Here is a 20,177-nt window from a genome sequence, read left to right on the forward strand (position 1 = left end):
ATTAGTTAGCTGAACAGCCAATCAGAGTTCTCTCTTTCACCGACTGCCCGAAGCTGATTCTACAGCTTCGGCTAGAGCCAACGGTGCCGAACACACTGGAAAAACTGAGTTGTCCGACACTCAAAAAACTGCCGACCGTCGGCTTGGTGTGTCCCTGGTTTAATAAGAATCAAAGCAAGTTTAATTCTTAGTGAAGACTATGCTATGTTTTATTTTTCTGATTCAATTTCTGTAGTAAGCTGTTAGCTGAATACTTATATACTTGCATGAGAAAATCAAAGCACTGATTGTTTCATTTGTATCTTTTCTATTGCATTTGTCCTGCTGTTTGTAATTAGGTTTTTGTTTTGTTTTTATTGTATTACTGACTGTTCACATATTTTCAATAATTTGTAAGGACTTTTTTTTTTTTTTTTTTACTTGCATTAGTTAGCCTAGTATTTAGAGCTGTACGATTCTGAATAAATTGTGAAGCACAATTTTTTTTTATTCTCCCATGATTCATAATTCATTTGAATGAGTTAAATCATTCATTCATTAGGCTATTTGAATCAGCTTTTTGAACGAATCTCTTGATTGAATGATTCAATGACTCACTCATTTTGGGTGCTTCTCAAATGGAAGGCTGATGTCCTATTAAGACTGCATATCTCGGCTGCCACGTCATCAAGCGCAGCTGAAGGCCACCTCAATTTTGAAGGATCCTTGGAAGGAAACCTTCATTTTGCATCCTTCATTCAGCTCATTCTCACACTTACAATCCTTTGCACACATTCCAATTCACAAAAAAGAACTGACGAAAAACCAGTCGGCACTGAGCTTGTCTGAGTTTATTATGAAATGTAAGACAAAAATAATGTTTTCAGAGATGAAGGCTTATCTTTTGTTTTGGTGTAAAATAATCACTTAACACTAAAGTGGCAGTAATGTAAGCCATTGGGAGACCACAAACAGTTGTCATTCACTGTATTGCATTAAAGGGATACTTCAGCGATTAGCATTAAGCTTTGTATCAGTAGAAACCCGGTAGTATTTTCGAATGACCGTGCTTCCCTCCCTCATGTCCCCCTGAGACGAGAGATTTCTGTATTATGTGTCTGGGGAAAAAAAACCTCTGATGATGCAAAAATCGTCATTTTGCGTCATCTGAGGCTTTTTTGTCCAGAGGCTAGAGACTACAGCGAGTAGTAGGAGCTCGTTCCGCATGTTTTCAACCCTCCCATAGGGGGTGGGATCTCACGATAAAATGGTGTCTTTTCAGTTTCGAGTCAGCTAGTAGCCTAGTTGTATCATTTCTTCCGATACTGCCCTCTGTAACCGGTAGGCGTGGCTTGGGAGTGGCCTGTAGGGCAGCGAAGCAAGTGCATTCTGGGAGTTGTTGTCTTTCATCCACATGAGCCAAAAATTAATTTTCTGGCTTTTCTCAGTCTAGAAGGCACCAACTTCTAAAATAATTTCACATTTCTACTACATAAATGACCCAATTTAAATACACATTCATCTAACCAGCGGTGAAATATCCCTTTAATAAAAGGCCAGTTAATATTAAGATTTTTAATACAAAGTATTTTTTCCAAAATTACATTTTCATGCTGTGACCATGGTGTGCCGTAGCCATGCACACTTACTAGACTGTCTCATTCTAGCTTTCAATGCTGAGGAGTCTTCCAGCCTAATGGCGCTTTTCCACTGCATGGTACGGCTCAGCTCGGTTTGCTTTTCCACTGCAGTTTAGTACCGCTTCAAAGTGGGTGGGATTTAGACTGATCATATCATAAGTTGCTGAAAAACTTCAATCCTGGTCGCCCCATCCAGCTCTCGCTGGATCCGCTCCTCGCTACCAACGAGAGGAACGTCTGCACCTCATCTACTGACCACGATTCAACCATTACTTTTTTAAAGTTTTCGTTTAAAAAAAAAATTGTGCGAACAAATGATTCTGCTGTGGCTGTTACTGACTATTTAAATCTAGCAGGTTTGGTGTGTCGTGTAGCAAATCCAACGATGCTGGTAGTGACGATTCTCTCTGACCAATCAGTGATCTGGAGTGTTCACAGGTCACATTTTAGTATCGGTACGGCACGATTGGAACCTCAACAAAGGTGGGACTATTTAAGTGAGCCGTACCAAGCTGTACCATACAGTGCAAAATCACCAAAAAGTTATCGTACCGTGCAGTTGAGAAGCGTCAAAGCGACCCGTACCGAACCGCACCATGCAGTGGAAAAGCGCCATAAGAAGCATCAAAAGGACTGGACACAGCCTTGCTAGGATATAGCCTTCCGTTTGAGAAGCACCCAAAAGACTTCACTTGTTTCATTACTGGATGAATCAGTGTTTTTGAATGAATCTCTTAAATGAATTATTCAAATGACAAATACATTTTGACACATACAAGAAGTCACTTGTAATTGATACAATCTTCATCTGAAGCACCAAGTTCAAGCAGTTTTTATATCCTAACTATAAACTTTTATCCCAGTTCTTCTGTCATAATTTGAATTATTGAAAGACAGAAATAATTATACTGTGTGGTTAAAAAAAGACTGTTTCCCACCTTTACATGACATCTCTGTCTGGGTCAGAGGCAGTGCCAATGCAGATTTGAATGTTTGCTGATCGTACTAAGGTTTAATAGACAGAGCTGAAATTTTGTCATTTAGGAATAAGATCACGTGGGTGTTTGAAAAGAGATCGCAACCTTTTACAATATGGTCATATATTTTCATCACATTTTTTTCCTCATGATATTGTATTGATTACTTTATTTTTGCATTCATATCATGTTCAAAAACAGATCAGTAATTATGAAGCTGGTTGTCTATGCATAAACTGAGACTACTGTTTCTCTGTTTGGTCTGTTAAAATGTTGGTAACACTTTACAATAAGGTTCATTAGTTAACATGAACTAAGAATGAACAATACTTCTTCAGCATTTATTAGTCTTAGTTAATATTCATTTCAACATTTACTAATTACGTTATTAATATCAAAGTTTGTATTTGTTAACATTAATGTACTGTGAACTAACATGAACAAACAATGAACAACAGCTGTATTTTTATTAACTAACACTGGACAAAGATTAATAAATACTGTAACAAATGTATTGCCAATTGTTAGTTCATGTAAGTTAATACATTAACTAATGTTAACTAATTAACCTTATTGTAAAGTGTTACCAAAATGTTTTTTTGTTTTAAATCGTGGCTGGAAGTGGGCTGAAACACTTAACCTTAAATCACATATTTAACAATGTGTACCAAACCATAAACGTGGGGTGTATGTATGTATATAAAAACTGTATGACTTGTCAGGACTCTTTGGCCTGTATGTATAACAGATGTTATCAGACTTAATAATGTGTTAGTAAACTTTTTTTTGACTTGTCTGAATGGTAAGAGGTTTAAGTTGAAAATATGAGAATTGTTCTGAATTGTACAAAAAGCTTCTTTATGGCTTAGACCAGGGGTAGGCAAGTTTGGTCCTAGAGAGCCGATGTTCTGCAGAGTTGAGCTCCAACCTTAATCAAATACACCTGAAAAAGCTTATCAATGTCTTCAGGATTACTAAGGCTATAGGCAGGTGAGGGTTTTTTTCAGGGTTGGAGCCAAACTCTGCAGGACAGTGGCTCTCTAGGACCGAACTTGCCTACCCCTGGCTAAGACATTAGCTTCAGAGTTCATATTTCTCTTTTTTTCTATCATTAATTGAATCACAGTTTTGACTATTTATCTAGCATTTTCTGTCTTGTAGTAACATATAGTGATTACCGGTGCTTGCAAATAAGAAGTCTGCTTTTTTATTTAATAAATTTTCACATAATATATATATATAAGAAGCAAAATTTGATTGATGAATGCAGTGTCTCTACGTTTTTATTCAACATCCTTGTATTATGTATTGTATTCAATGATGGTGTCTTGAGTGACCCCTTTTCATAAAACATGCTATAGCTTAAAATACATGCCGTTCTAGTATTTATAAATCGAAGATGGTGGTTGGGGTAAAGGAAACGTAAATGGTTAGGATTGGCAAAGTTGTGTTGGCAGTTAAATCGGTTTCCTTGGAGCTCAGCGATCTGATGGCTGTACATGTGACTTGTGCGAGCTGTCAGGTAGGCATGAAACCTAAGTGGCAGTTTAGAGCAGAAGAATAGTGGGTCACAAGAAGGGGAAACCTGTCACGTAACCCATTATGTGGGTATTTTTGTTGAAGGACCTGGATTCATGGCAAAACAAGGCATCCCACATAACACCTTTTATGAGGTTAGAGACATTATTCAATGGCAACTGCTCTTATTCTGGAAAGGAACAGGATTTTTCTTCCCTATTTTTAACCACAGGTTTGTCATGCAAAAATTTTGTGGCCTTTTTGCCACTTCTGACCAATCCAAACCCAAAAATTTGTGAAAATCATAGCTTGCCTTGCACTATCAGAAAGATTTCTTGCTGGAGCAGTTTTAAAACTTGAAGCCTAGCTCAATTATGAAACCAAATTGCTGCATTTGTCCTCATTCCTCCACTTACTAAAAATGAGCCCATTTTTTTTCCCCTATTTGTGCCCTGCTCTGCCACTTCGTTCCCAAAGATTAAAGGGTGGAGGGGGAGAAAGCCGAGCTGGCAGATCCCTGAAGGAGGAGGACTGTCCACCACCTGTAACAAAGAGGAGGAGGACAGCAGACTGAGCAGAAGCTTAAAAACTTTGAACATAGTGGTATGTGGCAAATAACGGCATGGTTCCAAGCACAATGTTATGCCCCAATATCTAACCCTGTTCAAGGCTTTGAAGATGAGTGAAATGTCATAGTGTATATGCATGATATGCTGTGTAATAGGCCATGTGTCAGGTCCCATTTCTTTAGGACACTTTCAACCATCTGTGGTTTTTGTTGTTCAAAAAGGGTAGTAACTGTCTTTATTTGATCATTCGTCTTCTATTCCGAGGGTTTTTTCTTCTTGTCCTGTCATTTGTTTCAGAAAACGGTTGTCTAAACCAGTTTTTCTCCTTTAGCAGAGCAGATCCTATTTTATCCTTGAATATAGAAGCAGCTCTTCAGGGTTGCAGCAGTGGATTTTTTCCAGCTCCTGTGAACTATCAAAGGCTCTTGTCTACAGTTTCATTGATCACTTTTGCCAAGATGCTCTGTTCTCTAGTTTCAAGGAAGAAAATGATGTCTAACCTTTAAACTCTGCTTTAGTTTGATGTCCATGTCAGAAGTAGAGCTCCTGAAAGCCCTCAGAGCTGTGTCTGGCCTGCAGATAGTTGGATGGAGTGTGGGTTCATGTTATTTCTCCTCTTTTCGCAGAGGTGTGAGCTGTGTCCCCACAAAGACGGAGCGCTGAAACGAACAGATAATGGAGGTAGGACATCTAACTTTATGCTGATTGTTTTTACTTCTTGAGGAAAAAACAGTATTAAGCCTAATCTACATGTCATTGGCAAGAACAGACTGCAGTTACTCAGTAGATAAATATAGGCCAGTAGCTTAAAATACATTTTTGATGGTTGAGTGTGTAAGAGACAAAACATTTTATAAAATCTTTGGGTTAGCAGTTTTACTATTATCTCTCAGCCCAGTTTTATTGTGAGGTGATACAATGATGTGAAGCTCTTGAGAGGAACATATGCGCTGATGAGGATGACACCTTTTTATTTTGGCGCCTCTAATGTAACTCAATGTAAAAAAAAAAAAATGTAGTGATGAAAAATGTATCTCTTCTATGGAGTATTTCACTGATATCCTCTGACAGCTTTAATTATCACAGAAATAGCCTACTACTGCTGAAAGGAAATAATACTGTGTCTCATCAATAAGCTGTTAATTAGTCATATGTATCTTCATAGGTCTCACCTCAAAATAATCTAATTTGGATTTCAGGAAAATTTTACATTGAATCTTTATTTTTATTTTTTTTACCATTTCTTCTTTTAAAATCTAAACTGCTTTTGAATGAACCAAGAGTTTGACGTAGTCTTGGAATTTTTTTGGCACGTGAGGCAGATTTGATCTGCTTATTTTTCAGAATAATTGAGCAAAGGGTGTTAGGAAGTGTGCGTGTTTGTCTCTCACCTTGTTTTTATGGGTGGGCGGTCTCAGCGGGGTCATTGTGGGGCTGAGAGGGGGCGACTCTTCTTCATGCTCCGGGTTCACGGCAAGGGCAGTTCAGAGACTGTAAACATGGCATGGTACACAGCTGCGGGACCATACCCCATCTTTAGGGGTGGTGAGCTGTTTAACGGCCATGAGGGAAACATCATTGCCCCAGGCTTATGGTTTAGCTGTTTCAGACCATGTAATCTCTTTTTTTTTTGGCTTGAATTTGTAAAGCCTTTTGAAATGCTTCGAGATAAGCATTCCATGTTTTGTCATTATTTACAAGTAGGAGTGAAGAATTCTTAAACATAAATTTTAGAAAGAGCTTGCTCGAACCAGATCTCACAAGTGAGATTTAAGTGTTCACGATTTGCTTTAGAGAAGCCTTTACATTTCAGCCTACGGAGGAGAAAACTCAGCTGCAAAGTCCTCATCGTTCCCCAGACCAGCACATGGAGAGGTTTTTACAGGTGTTGCTACTGTTAACACAAGAATAATCCCAAATGAAAACACTGGAGCAGTGGCATATACCTGGCACAATAGCATGTTGAAACACATGCAAAGAAAAAAAACCTCATCCCTATTGCCAGAGCCTTTCAGTTTTTACTGATGCTTTAGTCCCCAAGATTTCACTTGTTTAACTAGAATCTGAAGAAACAAGATTGTTTGAGGACTTTATGCTAAGCTAAAGACATCTTTGGCAAATCATTCTCTTTTTAAGTGTGCCACCCTTCTGTTTGAGGGGTTTAGAAGTTCTTTGGGGTGTGCTTGGGTTTTATTGCCTGGTTTTATAGGCTTCTGCTGGATTCTTGGAGGGACTTCAAAACAACAAAACCCACCTCCCTGTCCCTTTAGGCTGGGGTCAAAGACAGTTCATGGGTTCACCTTTAAGTTTAGGCCTGTTATTGTGCCCTTACGCTGGATAAACAGAACTCATTTGCTCAGGTTAATTTCAACGATATAAATAGCATCTGCTTCTTTTCACAAACATATTGCAGAGTATGGTCATTAAATCTAAATCAACTCCGTTTAGGGGTTTTGTGGTTGAGACAGTTGATGTGGGGAAAAAGTTAAGTAGTAGTCTGAAATTATGATATAATATCTATGTAGTGTACTTGTGGCTGACACCCTATGGTTCAACACTTGGTCTAGACGCTAGGCAGGAGAGAATATGCCTCTGCCTCTGCCTCTTCCAGTCCGGGGTGTTTCGTCTTTGCGGTCACACTCAACCCACATGCTTTAATAAGTGTTTTTCACACTGTGGAGGAAGCCAGGCGTGCCCCATAGGCATGACTGTAAGCAAACAAATGAACGTGGGCTCTTTTAAAAAACTAAAACAAAAACAAAAAAGACAGAAAATGATTGTGACAGTCAGCAGACACATATTCAATTTAGATGCTTCTTTTATTGCATTATCCATGTTATTAAGCTTCATATTTTTATTATCATTAATTAATGAGAAATTTAAATGTTATGCAGTTGATTTGTATTGCTTATCATCTATTTATTTTTGCCATTTAATGTTATTTTCAGTCACACCTTTTTTATGCAGTTAAACCCAGTTGCATCTTCAAAGCAAGTTCCCATAAAAATAAAGGAATAATTTAATCTTAGCTGTTTTATATAACATCTTCTGATCATATATCATGTGTCTTGTTTAGGTTGGGCCCATGTGGTTTGTGCTCTTTACATCCCAGAAGTTGAGTTCGCTAATGTATCCACCATGGAGCCTATTGTGCTTCAGTCTGTCCCCCATGAACGTTACAACAAGGTAAGTTCCCTAACCTCTGAAAGACAAACGCTTATAGTCTGGATATCAATTGAAAAGCAAAGGCTCAACATAAGAGCCTCATAAATCAGCTCAGCAATGTAAACAGTATGCATGTAAGGAGTTTAGGTCTATACTGTGAATGTGTTTTCTTAAGGGACCAAGTGCTACATTTATCAATCTTGTATAAACATAGAATGTTGCTATTAATTATGCTACAAAGCTGAATGAATGAAAACTGAGATTCATGTTATGGGAATTTACACATACGGTCTAAAAATGAAAAGAACCAACCATACTTATTTGCCATTGAATTTCCTAATCCATTATGGAAAATGAAAAAGTATTTAAAAAAAAAGTAATTTTCTATATTAAAATATTTAATAGGCTACAAATGATTTTATAATCTGTACACAATAAACTGACTTGAAAATGACTGGTTTGTATAGCTGATGGGTTCTGGGATACTTGCAGGTGTATGTGTTTACTACTGTGCATCGCTGTAATTCAAGAGTAATTGCAATTTGCAAAGTCCAAATGTTTAGACGTTAGTTTAACTTTATGCTCAACCGTTAAGGGGTAAAAAAAAACAATGTTAGAACAAGTACTTATGGGATATGCCATGACACCACTCTTTCATTTTTTCATTTGAAAACCTAATTACGTTTTGTTTTCTATGGATGCCCTTCAATGCAGTAGATAAGTAAAATACAATCAGTTAGTGTTATATGATTTGGATTCAATACTGTGTCTGATGACTCGCAGGACTAAGGAGCCAAGTTTAATCTCATGCTTGAAATAGTGGGTTTAAAATCTGGGATAAAATAGATTCAGCTCTGTTGGTAATTGAGTCCTCACTGTGAGCCAATTTAAAATGGCATGGTTATCACTTGCCTAATAATCGAGGCGCTGGGAAGGGCGGCTTCTGAGAGACTTGTTAAATTGGTAGAGCCTTCACGCTAAACAAGCTGTGGGCCGTGCAGCAATGCATTATATACCATAATAACTGCTTTCTGTATGTGAGGAATCACTTTGGTGACTGTTTTTTCTTTCTAGACGTGCTACATCTGTGAAGAACAGGGCCGTGAGAGCAAAGCTGCTTCTGGAGCCTGCATGACATGCAACAAACATGGCTGCCGACAGGCCTTTCATGTCACGTGGTGAGTTGCAGAGCCCTAATATTCCAGCTAATTGACCTCATTAGCATCTTAATATCCTTAATTATGTAATCTGTTAAATGGATCGGAATAGCAACGTTAACTACTAACTTTCCTTTAATCGATTTAAATCTTTTTACTTTCATAACAAATTGTTGAATTATAACTGTTTTAATCTGCATTGTGTACAGTCTTTTTAAAGCTGCTTTTTCTTTGCCTTTGAATGTAGCGCTCAGCTTGCTGGGTTGTTGTGTGAAGAACAGGGCTCAGATGCTGATAATGTGAAATACTGTGGATACTGCAAGTACCATTACAGCAAACTGGTAAGAATCTGCTTTTTCTAAACCATACTATACTAACTATAACACCCTGACACCATGCACCGCTGCTACTGATCCCAAAGCTTTCATGCATTTAATCACTGACATTACAGAAATTCTGGAATTTTGAATTAAACCATTAATGACGTTTAAAGGTGGTATCAGCGATTTCAGGCCAAAACATAAATGATCACATTCATCTAATATTTCGCTAGCTGCACGCCCCATAAGCATGCTGTCAAAAAACCGCGTCTCTCTAGGTAGCCTAGGCTCTGAGATCTGCACACAAAAACAGTTGGTATCAACATCACTCAAAACCCAAACAAATAGTGTTCCAACCAATCATCGACAGGGGCGGGTGTTGTGAGGTTTTGCGCTCGTGCACGGCTGCCTATGACGGCTGTACGCGAAAATCTCACAACACCCGCCCCTGTCGGTGATTGGTTGGAACACTATCTGTTTGGGTTTTGATTGTTTGGCCAAACAGACTGAAAACAGCTGTTTTTGTGTGCAGATCTCAGAGCCTAGGCTACCTAGAGAGACGCGTTTTTTTGACAGCATGCTTATGGGACGTGCAGCTAGCGAAATATTAGATGAATGTGATCATTTATGTTTGGGCCTGAAATCGCTGATACCACCTTTAAGCTGAGTATAAATAAAAGTTGAAGTACCGGAAATGAGTAATATCTTTACGTTGTGCATATACAAATAGATACGCTTCCGTTCAAAAGTTTAGGGATAGTAAGATTTTATTTTTTGGGGAAAGAAATTCATAGTTTTATTCAGCAAGGATGCATTAAATGGATCAAAAGTGACAGTAAATACATTTAATGCTACATTTAAAATATTTCTATTTCAAATAAATGCTGTTCTGTTGAACTTTTTTTCTTCAAAGAATCCTGACAAAATATTAGTTTTCACATATCTTAAGCAGCACAACAGTTTTCAACTGTTATAATAATAAGAAATGTTCTTGATCAACATATTAAAATGATTTCTGAAGGATCATGTGACTCCTAAGACTGGAGTAATGACTGCTAAAAATTCAGCTTTGCATCACTGGAATAAATTACATTTTAAAATAAAATGGTTCTATAAATTTGTAACAATATTTCACAATATTACTGTTTTTACTGTTTTTTTTGATCAAATAAATGTAGCCTTGGTGAGCATAAGAGAAAAATCTTAGGGTGCTTTCACACTTGGTTTGATTGCCTGATACGAACCAGAGTTCGATTTCTCCCCCCTCGTCCCCCTGCCCCCGCTGGATTGTTCACGTTCTATTATTTGGGTCGAACCGTGGTGTATTTGCGTCATCAAAGCAGTTTACCCCTGTTGGATGGTAACGACGATGCAGAGAAGGTGGCAAAATGCATAGTGTTGCTCGCCTCACTTGTTTATTTTGGTTTTTGAACCTTTGGTTTTGTTTTGCAAATATCAGTAATGGCACTTTACTACCGCGAATGTACTGCAAATGTTCTAATGAAGTCCATTTGTGCTGAATCCGAGCAAAAATGAGATATACGTACATTTCTCGCTGCTTAAAGTGCATCAGTCATGCTTGTCAGGAAAGTGAGTTAGCACACACAAACACAGTTTTATCAAATCTTACATCATTAATACTATAGCGGTTCACTTCCACGATTTAGTATGATTGCGTTCATATCAGCAGCGAACCATACCGGAGTTCACATGAACCGTACCCCAGACCGCTCTGGCTCAGTTTGCGGGTGCTCACCTGAGTTCGGAAAAGAGAGTTCACATCATCCAAACGAACCGAACTCTGATGTCATTCGAACCCGGTTGCACACCAAAAGTGCTTGTGTGAAAGCACCCTTACAGTCCCCTGACCTTTAAACGGGAGTGTATATGGTTTTCCCATAAATTATATGTATTTTACTTGTCAGTTAGTATTTGATGGTCATGGTTTGTGTATTTTGTCATTAGTGCTTCATCTATTGAGGTATACTTCATGTCTCTAGGGCATTTCTAAAGCACTTAAGTGACTGATTTTTGCATTCACCAATACATGAATCATGTTGAGCACATCATTGTGACCATGTCATCATTGTTCAAGCTGTTATTGCGCATCTAGAATCGCACGTGAACTCGCCAGGCTCTCGAAAAAGACACTCCCTCATCTGGAATATCTCTCATTTCTCGAATGTCTGGCACTCCTGGTCCAATTACAGCTGCTGAAAGCTGAGCTGTGGCATAAGCCCCCCCGTCCACCCCCAGTGGCCCCTGCCGCCCCCACCTCGATCTCCCTCAAACCCTTTAACCCCTTAATCTCATTGACAATCAACAGCAACTCACTGGACCTTTGTCTGTGGCTCTCCTTTCCTCTCCTTCCCATCATCCCCCCTCTTTCCTGCATTTCCCCCTTCACTCTGTCTTAATACCCCTCTCAGAAAAAGCGGGCTAAGGTTTCAGAGAGATACAGGGACTGCCCAGTGGCAGCTCTCGGTGACAGCATAACGGCCTGTAGTTTTCCGTCCAGCTTTGCTCGGTCCTTACTGGGCTTGAGTGTGTGTGTGTGTGTGTGTGTGTGTGTGTGTGTGGCAAGGGGTTTTACTCACTCCAGCCCTGGAGCTACACTGAGCTTTAGAGCCACAGCCCCCTGCTGCTTCTCAGATTCGTGCTGTGTGTGTGTGTCTATCCTCCCACTCAACAAAGGCTTCTCAGATACTGCTAGTCCTCCACAGGTTTTCTGAGTGAGGGGCTGGAGGCAGGGCCAGCGCTTTGTGATGTTCTCATAGGGGATTGTAATGAGTTGAGGATGGAGGGATAGTGATGTTTATTTATGTATACACCATTTTATTTCATTCAAGCACTTTTGACTACTCTGGTTACTGGGGAATAGACTCTAGAGTCATAGTATTTCATGTCTTGTTTTTCAGATTGGTTAGTGTTGTCAATTTTATGCATTCATTCATATTTTACCTTTTTTTTTTTTTCATGGTTTCAGTTGGGCTTTTTGGCATCAGTAGTTTTTAAATATATATTTATATAACTATATTTTTTAAATATATAAATATACTCTACCATTCAAAATTTTGGGGTTAGTAAGATTTTTTTTTAAAGAAATTTATACTTGCATTCAGCAAGGATGCGTTAAATTTATCAAAAGTGACAGTAAAAAAATATATTTAAAATAAATGCTGTCCTTTTTGAATTTCTATTCATCAAAGAATTATGAAAAAAAAAGTATTATTATTTGTTTTCCACAAAAACATTAAGCATATTATCAACATTTATAATAAAAAATAAATGTTTCTTGAGCACCAAATCAGCATATTAGAATGATTGATTGATTGATTGATTGATTGATTGATTGAAGACTGGAGTAATGGATGCTGAATGTAACACTGCCATCACAGAAATAAATTACATTTAGAAATATATTAAATAGAAAATGGTTATTTAAATTATAATTTAAAGTATTACTTTTACTGTATTTATCAAATAAATGACTTTTCAAAAACATTTAAAAAAAATCTTACTGACCCCAAACTTTTGAATGCTTTTGTATGTTTATATATTTGTATAAATATATATTTGACATTTGTAAATATATATGAACATTTTTTTCTCCTCCCATTTTGTCAGAATAAAGTGACAATACCTTGCTTGTTTTGTTTGTTGTCATCCACTGTGGTGATTGCTCTATTGTACAGGACAGCATGATGTTTCTGCAGGATGTACCATGTCTCCCTGTCACCATGTTAATGGACTGACAGCATCAGCACAGTCTCGTGGATTAATAGTTCAATAGTGGGCTGCTAACCCCTGACTTTTCCATGTAGGCCTTTGTTTCAGTGGGCTGCTGGTAAACAAAGACCATTTTGTGACCTGAGGTTTTTTTGTGGCATTTGTTGTCAATAGCAGCTTTAGAGACTGTTGACTTAAAAAGAAATGTGGCACATTTTACAAAGGTGTTTTTTTTTTGTTGTCAGTTTAAATGTCAAGTTCATGCATCATGGCACAATGTTTTATATATTTTTTTCGTAAATATAAAATTAGCTGTTTCTGTTGGTAAATGGAGAATGATGTCGATTTGTAGTTGTATAGAGAAATCAAATATAAGTGACAATATTCTTTGACAGTATTCTTTGGCTTTCCTGAACTACATTTCCATAAGTAAAATAAACTTGGATGTGGACATGGCATTCAAATAAATAAATAAACAAACAAACATTGCCATAGGTTGACTTGATTAGCTCATGCAAGTTGCTTTTGGAGTAATCATTGAGGAAAAAAAAAAAAGTATATATATATATATATATATATATATATATATATATATATATAAAAAAATGCTGATGGGTTGTCATGACAATGTTTTTATTCTTCAACTTCTTTTTCCGTAATTGTTTCCTATTTGCTTCCTTTGTCTCAGAACGGGCTATTTTCTTTGCTGCTAGAAGAGAGAGAAGTGAGAAGTAGGAAAAAAGGGTAATTGGACAGACTTTAAATGGTAACTCGAAGTTCCTTTTTCACCTTTTAGAGAAGGAGCAAAGGCCGTGGTAGTAGGGCTCAAAGCTTAAGTGATTCTTCCACTCACTCTTTGGATAAGCACCATGACAAGGAGAAGAAGGTAAGGCAGCCTCCAGATCTACCTCACTTCCTGCCATGTGTGATTGATGCCCCCCTCCTCACGACTTCAGACTATGAGGTTAACGAACAAAATCAAAAACTCTTTGTTTGTCCGAAATATGCGAATTACACGAGCCACTGTCACCCTGTGCCGACCCTCACATGCACACTTTTTATATCCCACTAAGCTTTTAAAGCCACGGGAGGGAGAAGAGTGCCTTTTATCACTCAAAGTAATTAGTATTTTGATGCTGCCACAAATTATCAACATAAAGAGTGCTGTATGCATAAAAAAGCATCCGTCATGGCCATTAGTTCCACAGAGTCTGTTTAATCAGTATTGATAGGTAGTGCAGTCATTTGTTCCACTAATTTTCTATACCCAGCCATACCGAATGAAACATGTAGCATTATTAGCCCTGCTCGCCTTTTCATTTAATTCAATTAAGCGTAGGCCCTGCAACATGGCCTCATATCAGTAAATGTGTATGTAACGGCAGAAGTCGATCCGTAGTGCATGTAAAAAACATGTTTGATTGTGCCTCTTGTCTGTATTTTTCTCTTTTACTGTAATAATGGTGGTATCGGGAATCCTAATCTAGCAGACCTCATAGTGTGAAATGTGTGGAGGAGCTCATCACATCTATCCATCGTCATTGATAATTTTCTGCCTGTCCTTAAGCAGCTCCCACCGGCCACATATTTCAAACACTCTGCCTCTGTACAGCCATCTTAATCAGCGATAGCTTGCCTGAATTGTTCTGTTTGAACCGGGTCAGTAAAATAGCTTTCAGTGTTGATATTACATTTATTCAAACGTTTCATCGTGTTTTTAAGTTTGTTGGAAGGATTAACATTTAATTATTATATATTTAATTGTCTGTTCTGAACCTTTTTTTCTAAATCTTTTTTTTTTTGTCATTTAATAATTCTGCTTAATAGTTGTTTTTCAAACAGTGATATATTTTTGACATTTTGTAAAAAAGAATTTAAACGTAACAAGCTTACCAACCTACATATAAAGTCACAGTTTAATTGTGCAACCACACATGCATTTTTTTGTTTTTATATATATAGTTTCTCAAATGCAATCTAATACTTTCTTCAGATTACTTTAAAATGATTTATAATTATCAAAATAATGAATTTGTTTTAAAAGATAAGATAATAGCAAAATATAATTTTATTTTGCTATTATCTTATCTTTTAAAACAAATTCATTATTTTGATAATTATAAATCATTTTAAAGTAATCTGAAGAAAGTATTAGATTGCATTTGAGAAACTATGTTACATTTATGTGCTTAAATGTAAATCTGAATGCTCACAATGTTCAGATGAGCACTTACAGCGGGGAGTGCAGGTCATTGGGGCTGTTGGTTATTTGACTCAAATTCATTAATTATTTGAATTTGTTTGAATGCGTTTGCATTGGAAATGCATACCAAAATGGAGTGGATGGTGCTCTTTTAAGCTGCTCAAAGACCGACTGTGCAGCCTGTGTAATCTAGGTCAGCGAAAGATTAAATATGAGATGCCATTTAAAGCCGTTTCTCCCAGAATTATTCTGATATTTAACATCTTCGCCTTATTCTGCATTGAGAGGGGTTGACATTAACAATGATTCAGGTTGGAGCTGTATTCTTGAAGATCGTGTTGTGAAGTGCTCTGTGCTCCGCCATGGCTATTGTTACGACGCCTGATTTGCATTAGCAAAGGGGGCCCATCCCCCCTACTCCACATTCCCAGGTCAAAGGTCGGGGGGCTCAGATGTATACCTAGCTAATTCCAAACCCCAGGGCCAAACAACAATAGAGGCTAAAAGCTTCTCAATTTGCAGCTAGTTCAGATGTGCTCGGAGAGGCCGTCGAGAGCGGCATCTGGGAATAAAATGATGTTTTCAATCTCTCTTCCTTCTCTTGCATCACATATCTTAAAGTCTAATCTGTTTGGGATTTTAGCTTTGTTTTCTGGATGATTAGTTTTTTCCTTTGTATTTAAACTTTTTTTCCCCTTCTTTTTTAAGATTTATTATATTTATTTATTTCCGTAGTTGAATTTTAATACTTAGCCTGAAGCCTCGGGAGTAATTTCTTTGTTCATCCTGAAAAAAATCTGCTGAAGGCATTGATGAATTATGATAAATGCCTTGGCATTTTTGTTCTCTCTCTTTTCAGTCACCTCTGCCTGAACTATTCATCTTTGTATAATTAAGATAGCTGTCGTCTTATGTCAAACTCTTTCAAGACGTTTATGTCAGAATTTTAATTAGACCAGTAAACAGCAGTTTATAACTGCATTTTGTCATTACATAAGGGTCTACATATCTAGATGGTTTCAGTTTATTTATTTGATGGAATTAAGATGAATGTTGTGCATTTGTCTTTTTTTTTCATTCATAATTAGAGCCAAGTAGTGACATGATTTTTTTCTCATACTAACACTGCCTTGACAACATCTTTAGAAACAATATTAATTAAGACTAAGAGTTTTGTCTTTGAATCCTTATGAAATTAGCTCTTTTCTTGTTGAGAAAATGTGGCATAACAAAGCTTTGTAATTTCAGTAAATGCTGTTATAATTTTAATTATTTTGTCACTATTAATAAACTTGTCATTTTGGTTTTGTGGTTAAAAATATGTGATTTGCAGCATAAGCAAATAATTTTTAAACATGACACAAAAACAGTGACATTTGTTTTGGATTTGTAGGTTGTAGATGAAAACCAATAGTAATACATATTCAATACAAATACAATCTTTTCCAACCACTTAAAATAAATTCCCAAGGTGCTTATTCAACACCTTCGTTTCCAATGTGTATGATTTTTCTGTTCTAAGAAAATGGCATTTAAAATGGTATATGCAGGAAAATGGTAAATGGCGTAAAAGCTCATTTTCATTTTCATTGAAAAACTTGAGCCTGAGGGCCACTGGAATTGTCCCCGTCACTTGCACAGAGAAGTAGCATAAACCGTTATGTTCAGAATAATTGTCGATTCTAACTGAGACAATGGCTGGAAGATGACAGAAAAGGGCAAAAAAAAATAGACGTTTGTATATCGCTCCAGTGGGGAATGTGTAAATATTCTCTACGAATGGTTCAGGATCACTGCATATTTTTACAGCCATGCTCTTAAGAAAAGAAACGTAGAGGTTGGAGGTGTTCGATTGGAGTGCGAGGTGTAAATTTGTTCACGCTCCCGTTTCTCGGGTGCAAATAGAGCTGTGTACAGCAGCACTAGACTGGGGTGTAAATTAAGCTGCAGTAGAGACTGGTCAGGCCTGCAATGTGAATCCTTTCCCATCCAGAGGAATACCTTTTATTTTTCTTTACAGGAAGATCTTCATGGGAAGCACAAGGGGCTCTCCTTGCTTAGATTGAATGCATACAAACGATTGACTCTTTCAGAATGAGACTTGCATTGTTTCACCTTTTTGCATTTCCCATCTTTCTGTCTCTTTGTTTTCAGAAATGACAGTCTAGGCTCAAGTCCTTACCAAGCTGTACTGGCTTCAGTCAAAACCTTTTCTGCACCATCTTCATTAAGTTTTTTGTTGTTGTTTCATCACAGAAACATAAAGAAAGAGATCGCCACAAACCAAAGCACAAAAAGTCTTTGGAAATGACGCCTTCCCTGGTGCCAGCACTGATGGTGTCCTCTGAGAAGGTGAGTCCACCTGTCTATTAGACTAGGATCGATGCCTGAGAGTTTGTCAAATGTCAATAAATAAGTACATTCTAAGCCTTTTTGCCCATGTGTGCATTCCCTTCTTGCCCACAGAGCTACAACAGCAGCAGTGGCGGAAGTGTCTCCTCCATCTCCTCCACTCAGAAGCGACTGGATGACAGTGGAGGTCGTTTCACCAATGCCAACTTCCAGGAAGTTCCATCTCTCTCCAGTTCCAGCTCCAAGGATGGCGGCTCCTCGGATGGTAAGAGCTCGGATGGCAAAAGCAAGAAGTCTAGCAGTCACGGCACCAGCTCAAGCTCGGTGTCCAGGGGCCGCAAGTCCGTGCCGAGCAAAACCCACGGTCCTGTGGTCACCACGGCGACTTCATCCACGGCCCCCTCCTCGACCAGTCCTTTTCAGCAAGGTGAGACTTTCAAACATGCCAACTTCACTTTCACTTCAGATTGTTGATGAGGTGAATTGGTAAACACCCTCTCCATGTTCCTGAATTGAACGGCCAGATTCAAGTCTCGTGCCGACTTCCTGTTCGTGACATTTTGAGTGAGTCTGTTGTGACAGAGCTGGATGGAAGCCAGAAGCCGTAAGCTTGGCATGTGTGTGCGATAAGGCTGTCGTCTGGCTGGCTGCCGCTGTAATGTGGAGCGGAGAGTCTTTCCGAACTGGCAGTGCTGTGGGTGGCGTCTGTGTCTGTCTGTGTGTGTGTGTGTTTATGTGTGTTATGAGGGAGGTTTGGGAGTCAGAGGAGAAGCATGTTCCCTTCCTTTCTGCTATCATGCCGTGATGGAGGGATTGAAGCAGAGGTCACGTCTGGAAAATTCAGACTAATCATTAATGTGTCAAAGTGCTGCAGGGGCCTCCTTGTTGGAGTTACGCGCAAACTTCATGGAACCTGGAAGAAGAAACAATGCAGTGTTTTCTCAGCAGAGCGCAATGAGATCAAAAGATGTTGGAGATTAACTATAGAGTCTAATCTTCTGACTTAGAGTGTCATATTCTCTGGGCTGTTGTGGCAACACAGACCCAGCCACACAACTGTCCTGTTCGGCCAACCTGATGTTATATCCCAAGTATATGAGAGATTACAATATCAGCAATCTTTTATTAAATTGAGTCCTTTGTGTTTGACAATAACAGAGAGCTGTAGTAATATGTAAAATTTGTATATTGCCGCTTATGTGAATCTTGTTGTTGTTGTTGATATAAGAAAGGCAGATAAAAAGTAATATTCTTTGAGTCAGGACTTAAGATTTTAAGTTAAGTGTGCTCTCTTTTCAGACAGATTTTGCTCATCTTCGGGCAGTAAATAGATAGCAGTGCTTAATCTAGGATCCGGCGATAAGATACAGCAAAATTCCTGAATGTGTTTTTGGAACAATTACAAAATGCAGCTAGTTATCTATTTGTCATGGCAGATTTTTTTGTGATATTACTTTATCTATCTGTGTGTGTTTAAATGTTTGGGGGATAAACTTGGGGGATAGACTGCACAGTAAAATTGGGAAGTAAAGTCTCTGCAGCCTCTTGCCACAGCTGTGAAAACATGCACGTCAGAGTTGTTTCTCTGGCTTTGGTTAAAGGACGAGTCCTTGCCTGAGGCGAGGGTCTGAATGAACACCTAGATCTGGGTCACCATTCTGGCCTGCCTACGTACCTGATTGTTTGGCTTCCTGCGAATTTGACCGGTCCACCATATTATGAAATTTTCTAATTTCTTCAGAAAATAGTTTTCAAAAATATTCTCAAATACGTTTTTTTTTTTTTTTTTTTTTTTTTTTTGAATTATCAAATTCAAAAACAATTTTGATTTTGAAACTAAAACATTCTCATCCAAGAGGTAAAGTTAAAGGGATAGTTCGGCCAAAAATGATATTCAACCCATGATTTACTCACCCTCAAGCCGTTCGAGATGTATATGTCAATAATTTTCAGTTATTTTAGAAAATATCTTAGATCTTTCAGTGGTTATAATGTCAAGTTATGGGGTCCACCTCCTTCAAGTCCCAAAAATGTGCATGCATCCATGAGTTTAATATAATTTTTGGCCGAACTATCCCTTTTAAGTCATTGTGTTTAAGTTTCATTTTTGAATACCAGATCAGGAGAAAAAAATGAGAATCAGGTCATTGATCCTCCTACCATTTATTAATCTACCACCTATTCAACGTTTTAGAGAGGATTTTTTTGGTATTCATTTCGGACAACTAATATAGTTGGAGTCAGTAAGATTTTTCTTTTTAAATCTTAACAGCCCTTTTAACTCTTTCCCTGCCAGCATTTTTGAAAAAAGTTGCCATTATTTTACATAGGCATCTGCTTACATATGCTTTCACTTCTTTCTGCTTCTTTTTCGCCTGTGTTTTGATCCCGGATATTCTGTACTCTTTCTGAAGATGTGTAATAGCGCTCCCGTACCGTATAACTGTGAAAACACGGAAAGCCGTCAAAATTCCGTCAATGGCGGGGAAGCGTAGTTTCATAAATTACGGAAAATTCTGTCAGTGGCAAGGAAAGCGTTAAATGGTAATGTATAATGTGGCAAAAGTT

The 20,177-nt window shown here is 38.0% G+C and overlaps 1 protein-coding gene across 7 annotated transcripts in view; it reads left to right on the plus strand.

Moving 5' to 3' along the window:
- Positions 1 to 20,177, plus strand: part of mllt10 (MLLT10 histone lysine methyltransferase DOT1L cofactor) — a 52,532-nt gene that overhangs the window by 5,214 nt on the left and 27,141 nt on the right. For 5 of the 7 annotated variants that reach the window (XM_081352936.1, XM_081352937.1, XM_081352938.1 and 2 more), the window contains exons 3-9: positions 4,592 to 4,717; positions 5,310 to 5,364; positions 7,760 to 7,869; positions 8,923 to 9,026; positions 9,253 to 9,346; positions 17,514 to 17,609; positions 17,724 to 18,036. In XM_081352936.1, coding sequence (XP_081209062.1) covers positions 4,592 to 4,717; positions 5,310 to 5,364; positions 7,760 to 7,869; positions 8,923 to 9,026; positions 9,253 to 9,346; positions 17,514 to 17,609; positions 17,724 to 18,036 — 898 coding nt within the window. The remainder of the gene's footprint in view (positions 1 to 4,591; positions 4,718 to 5,309; positions 5,365 to 7,759; positions 7,870 to 8,922; positions 9,027 to 9,252; positions 9,347 to 17,513; positions 17,610 to 17,723; positions 18,037 to 20,177) is intronic. The other 2 variants (XM_081352940.1, XM_081352941.1) reach the window with 1 other exon arrangement.

This window comes from Scardinius erythrophthalmus (assembly GCF_964197995.2).
Source record: "Scardinius erythrophthalmus genome assembly, chromosome: 22".
Taxonomy (NCBI): domain Eukaryota; kingdom Metazoa; phylum Chordata; class Actinopteri; order Cypriniformes; family Leuciscidae; genus Scardinius; species Scardinius erythrophthalmus.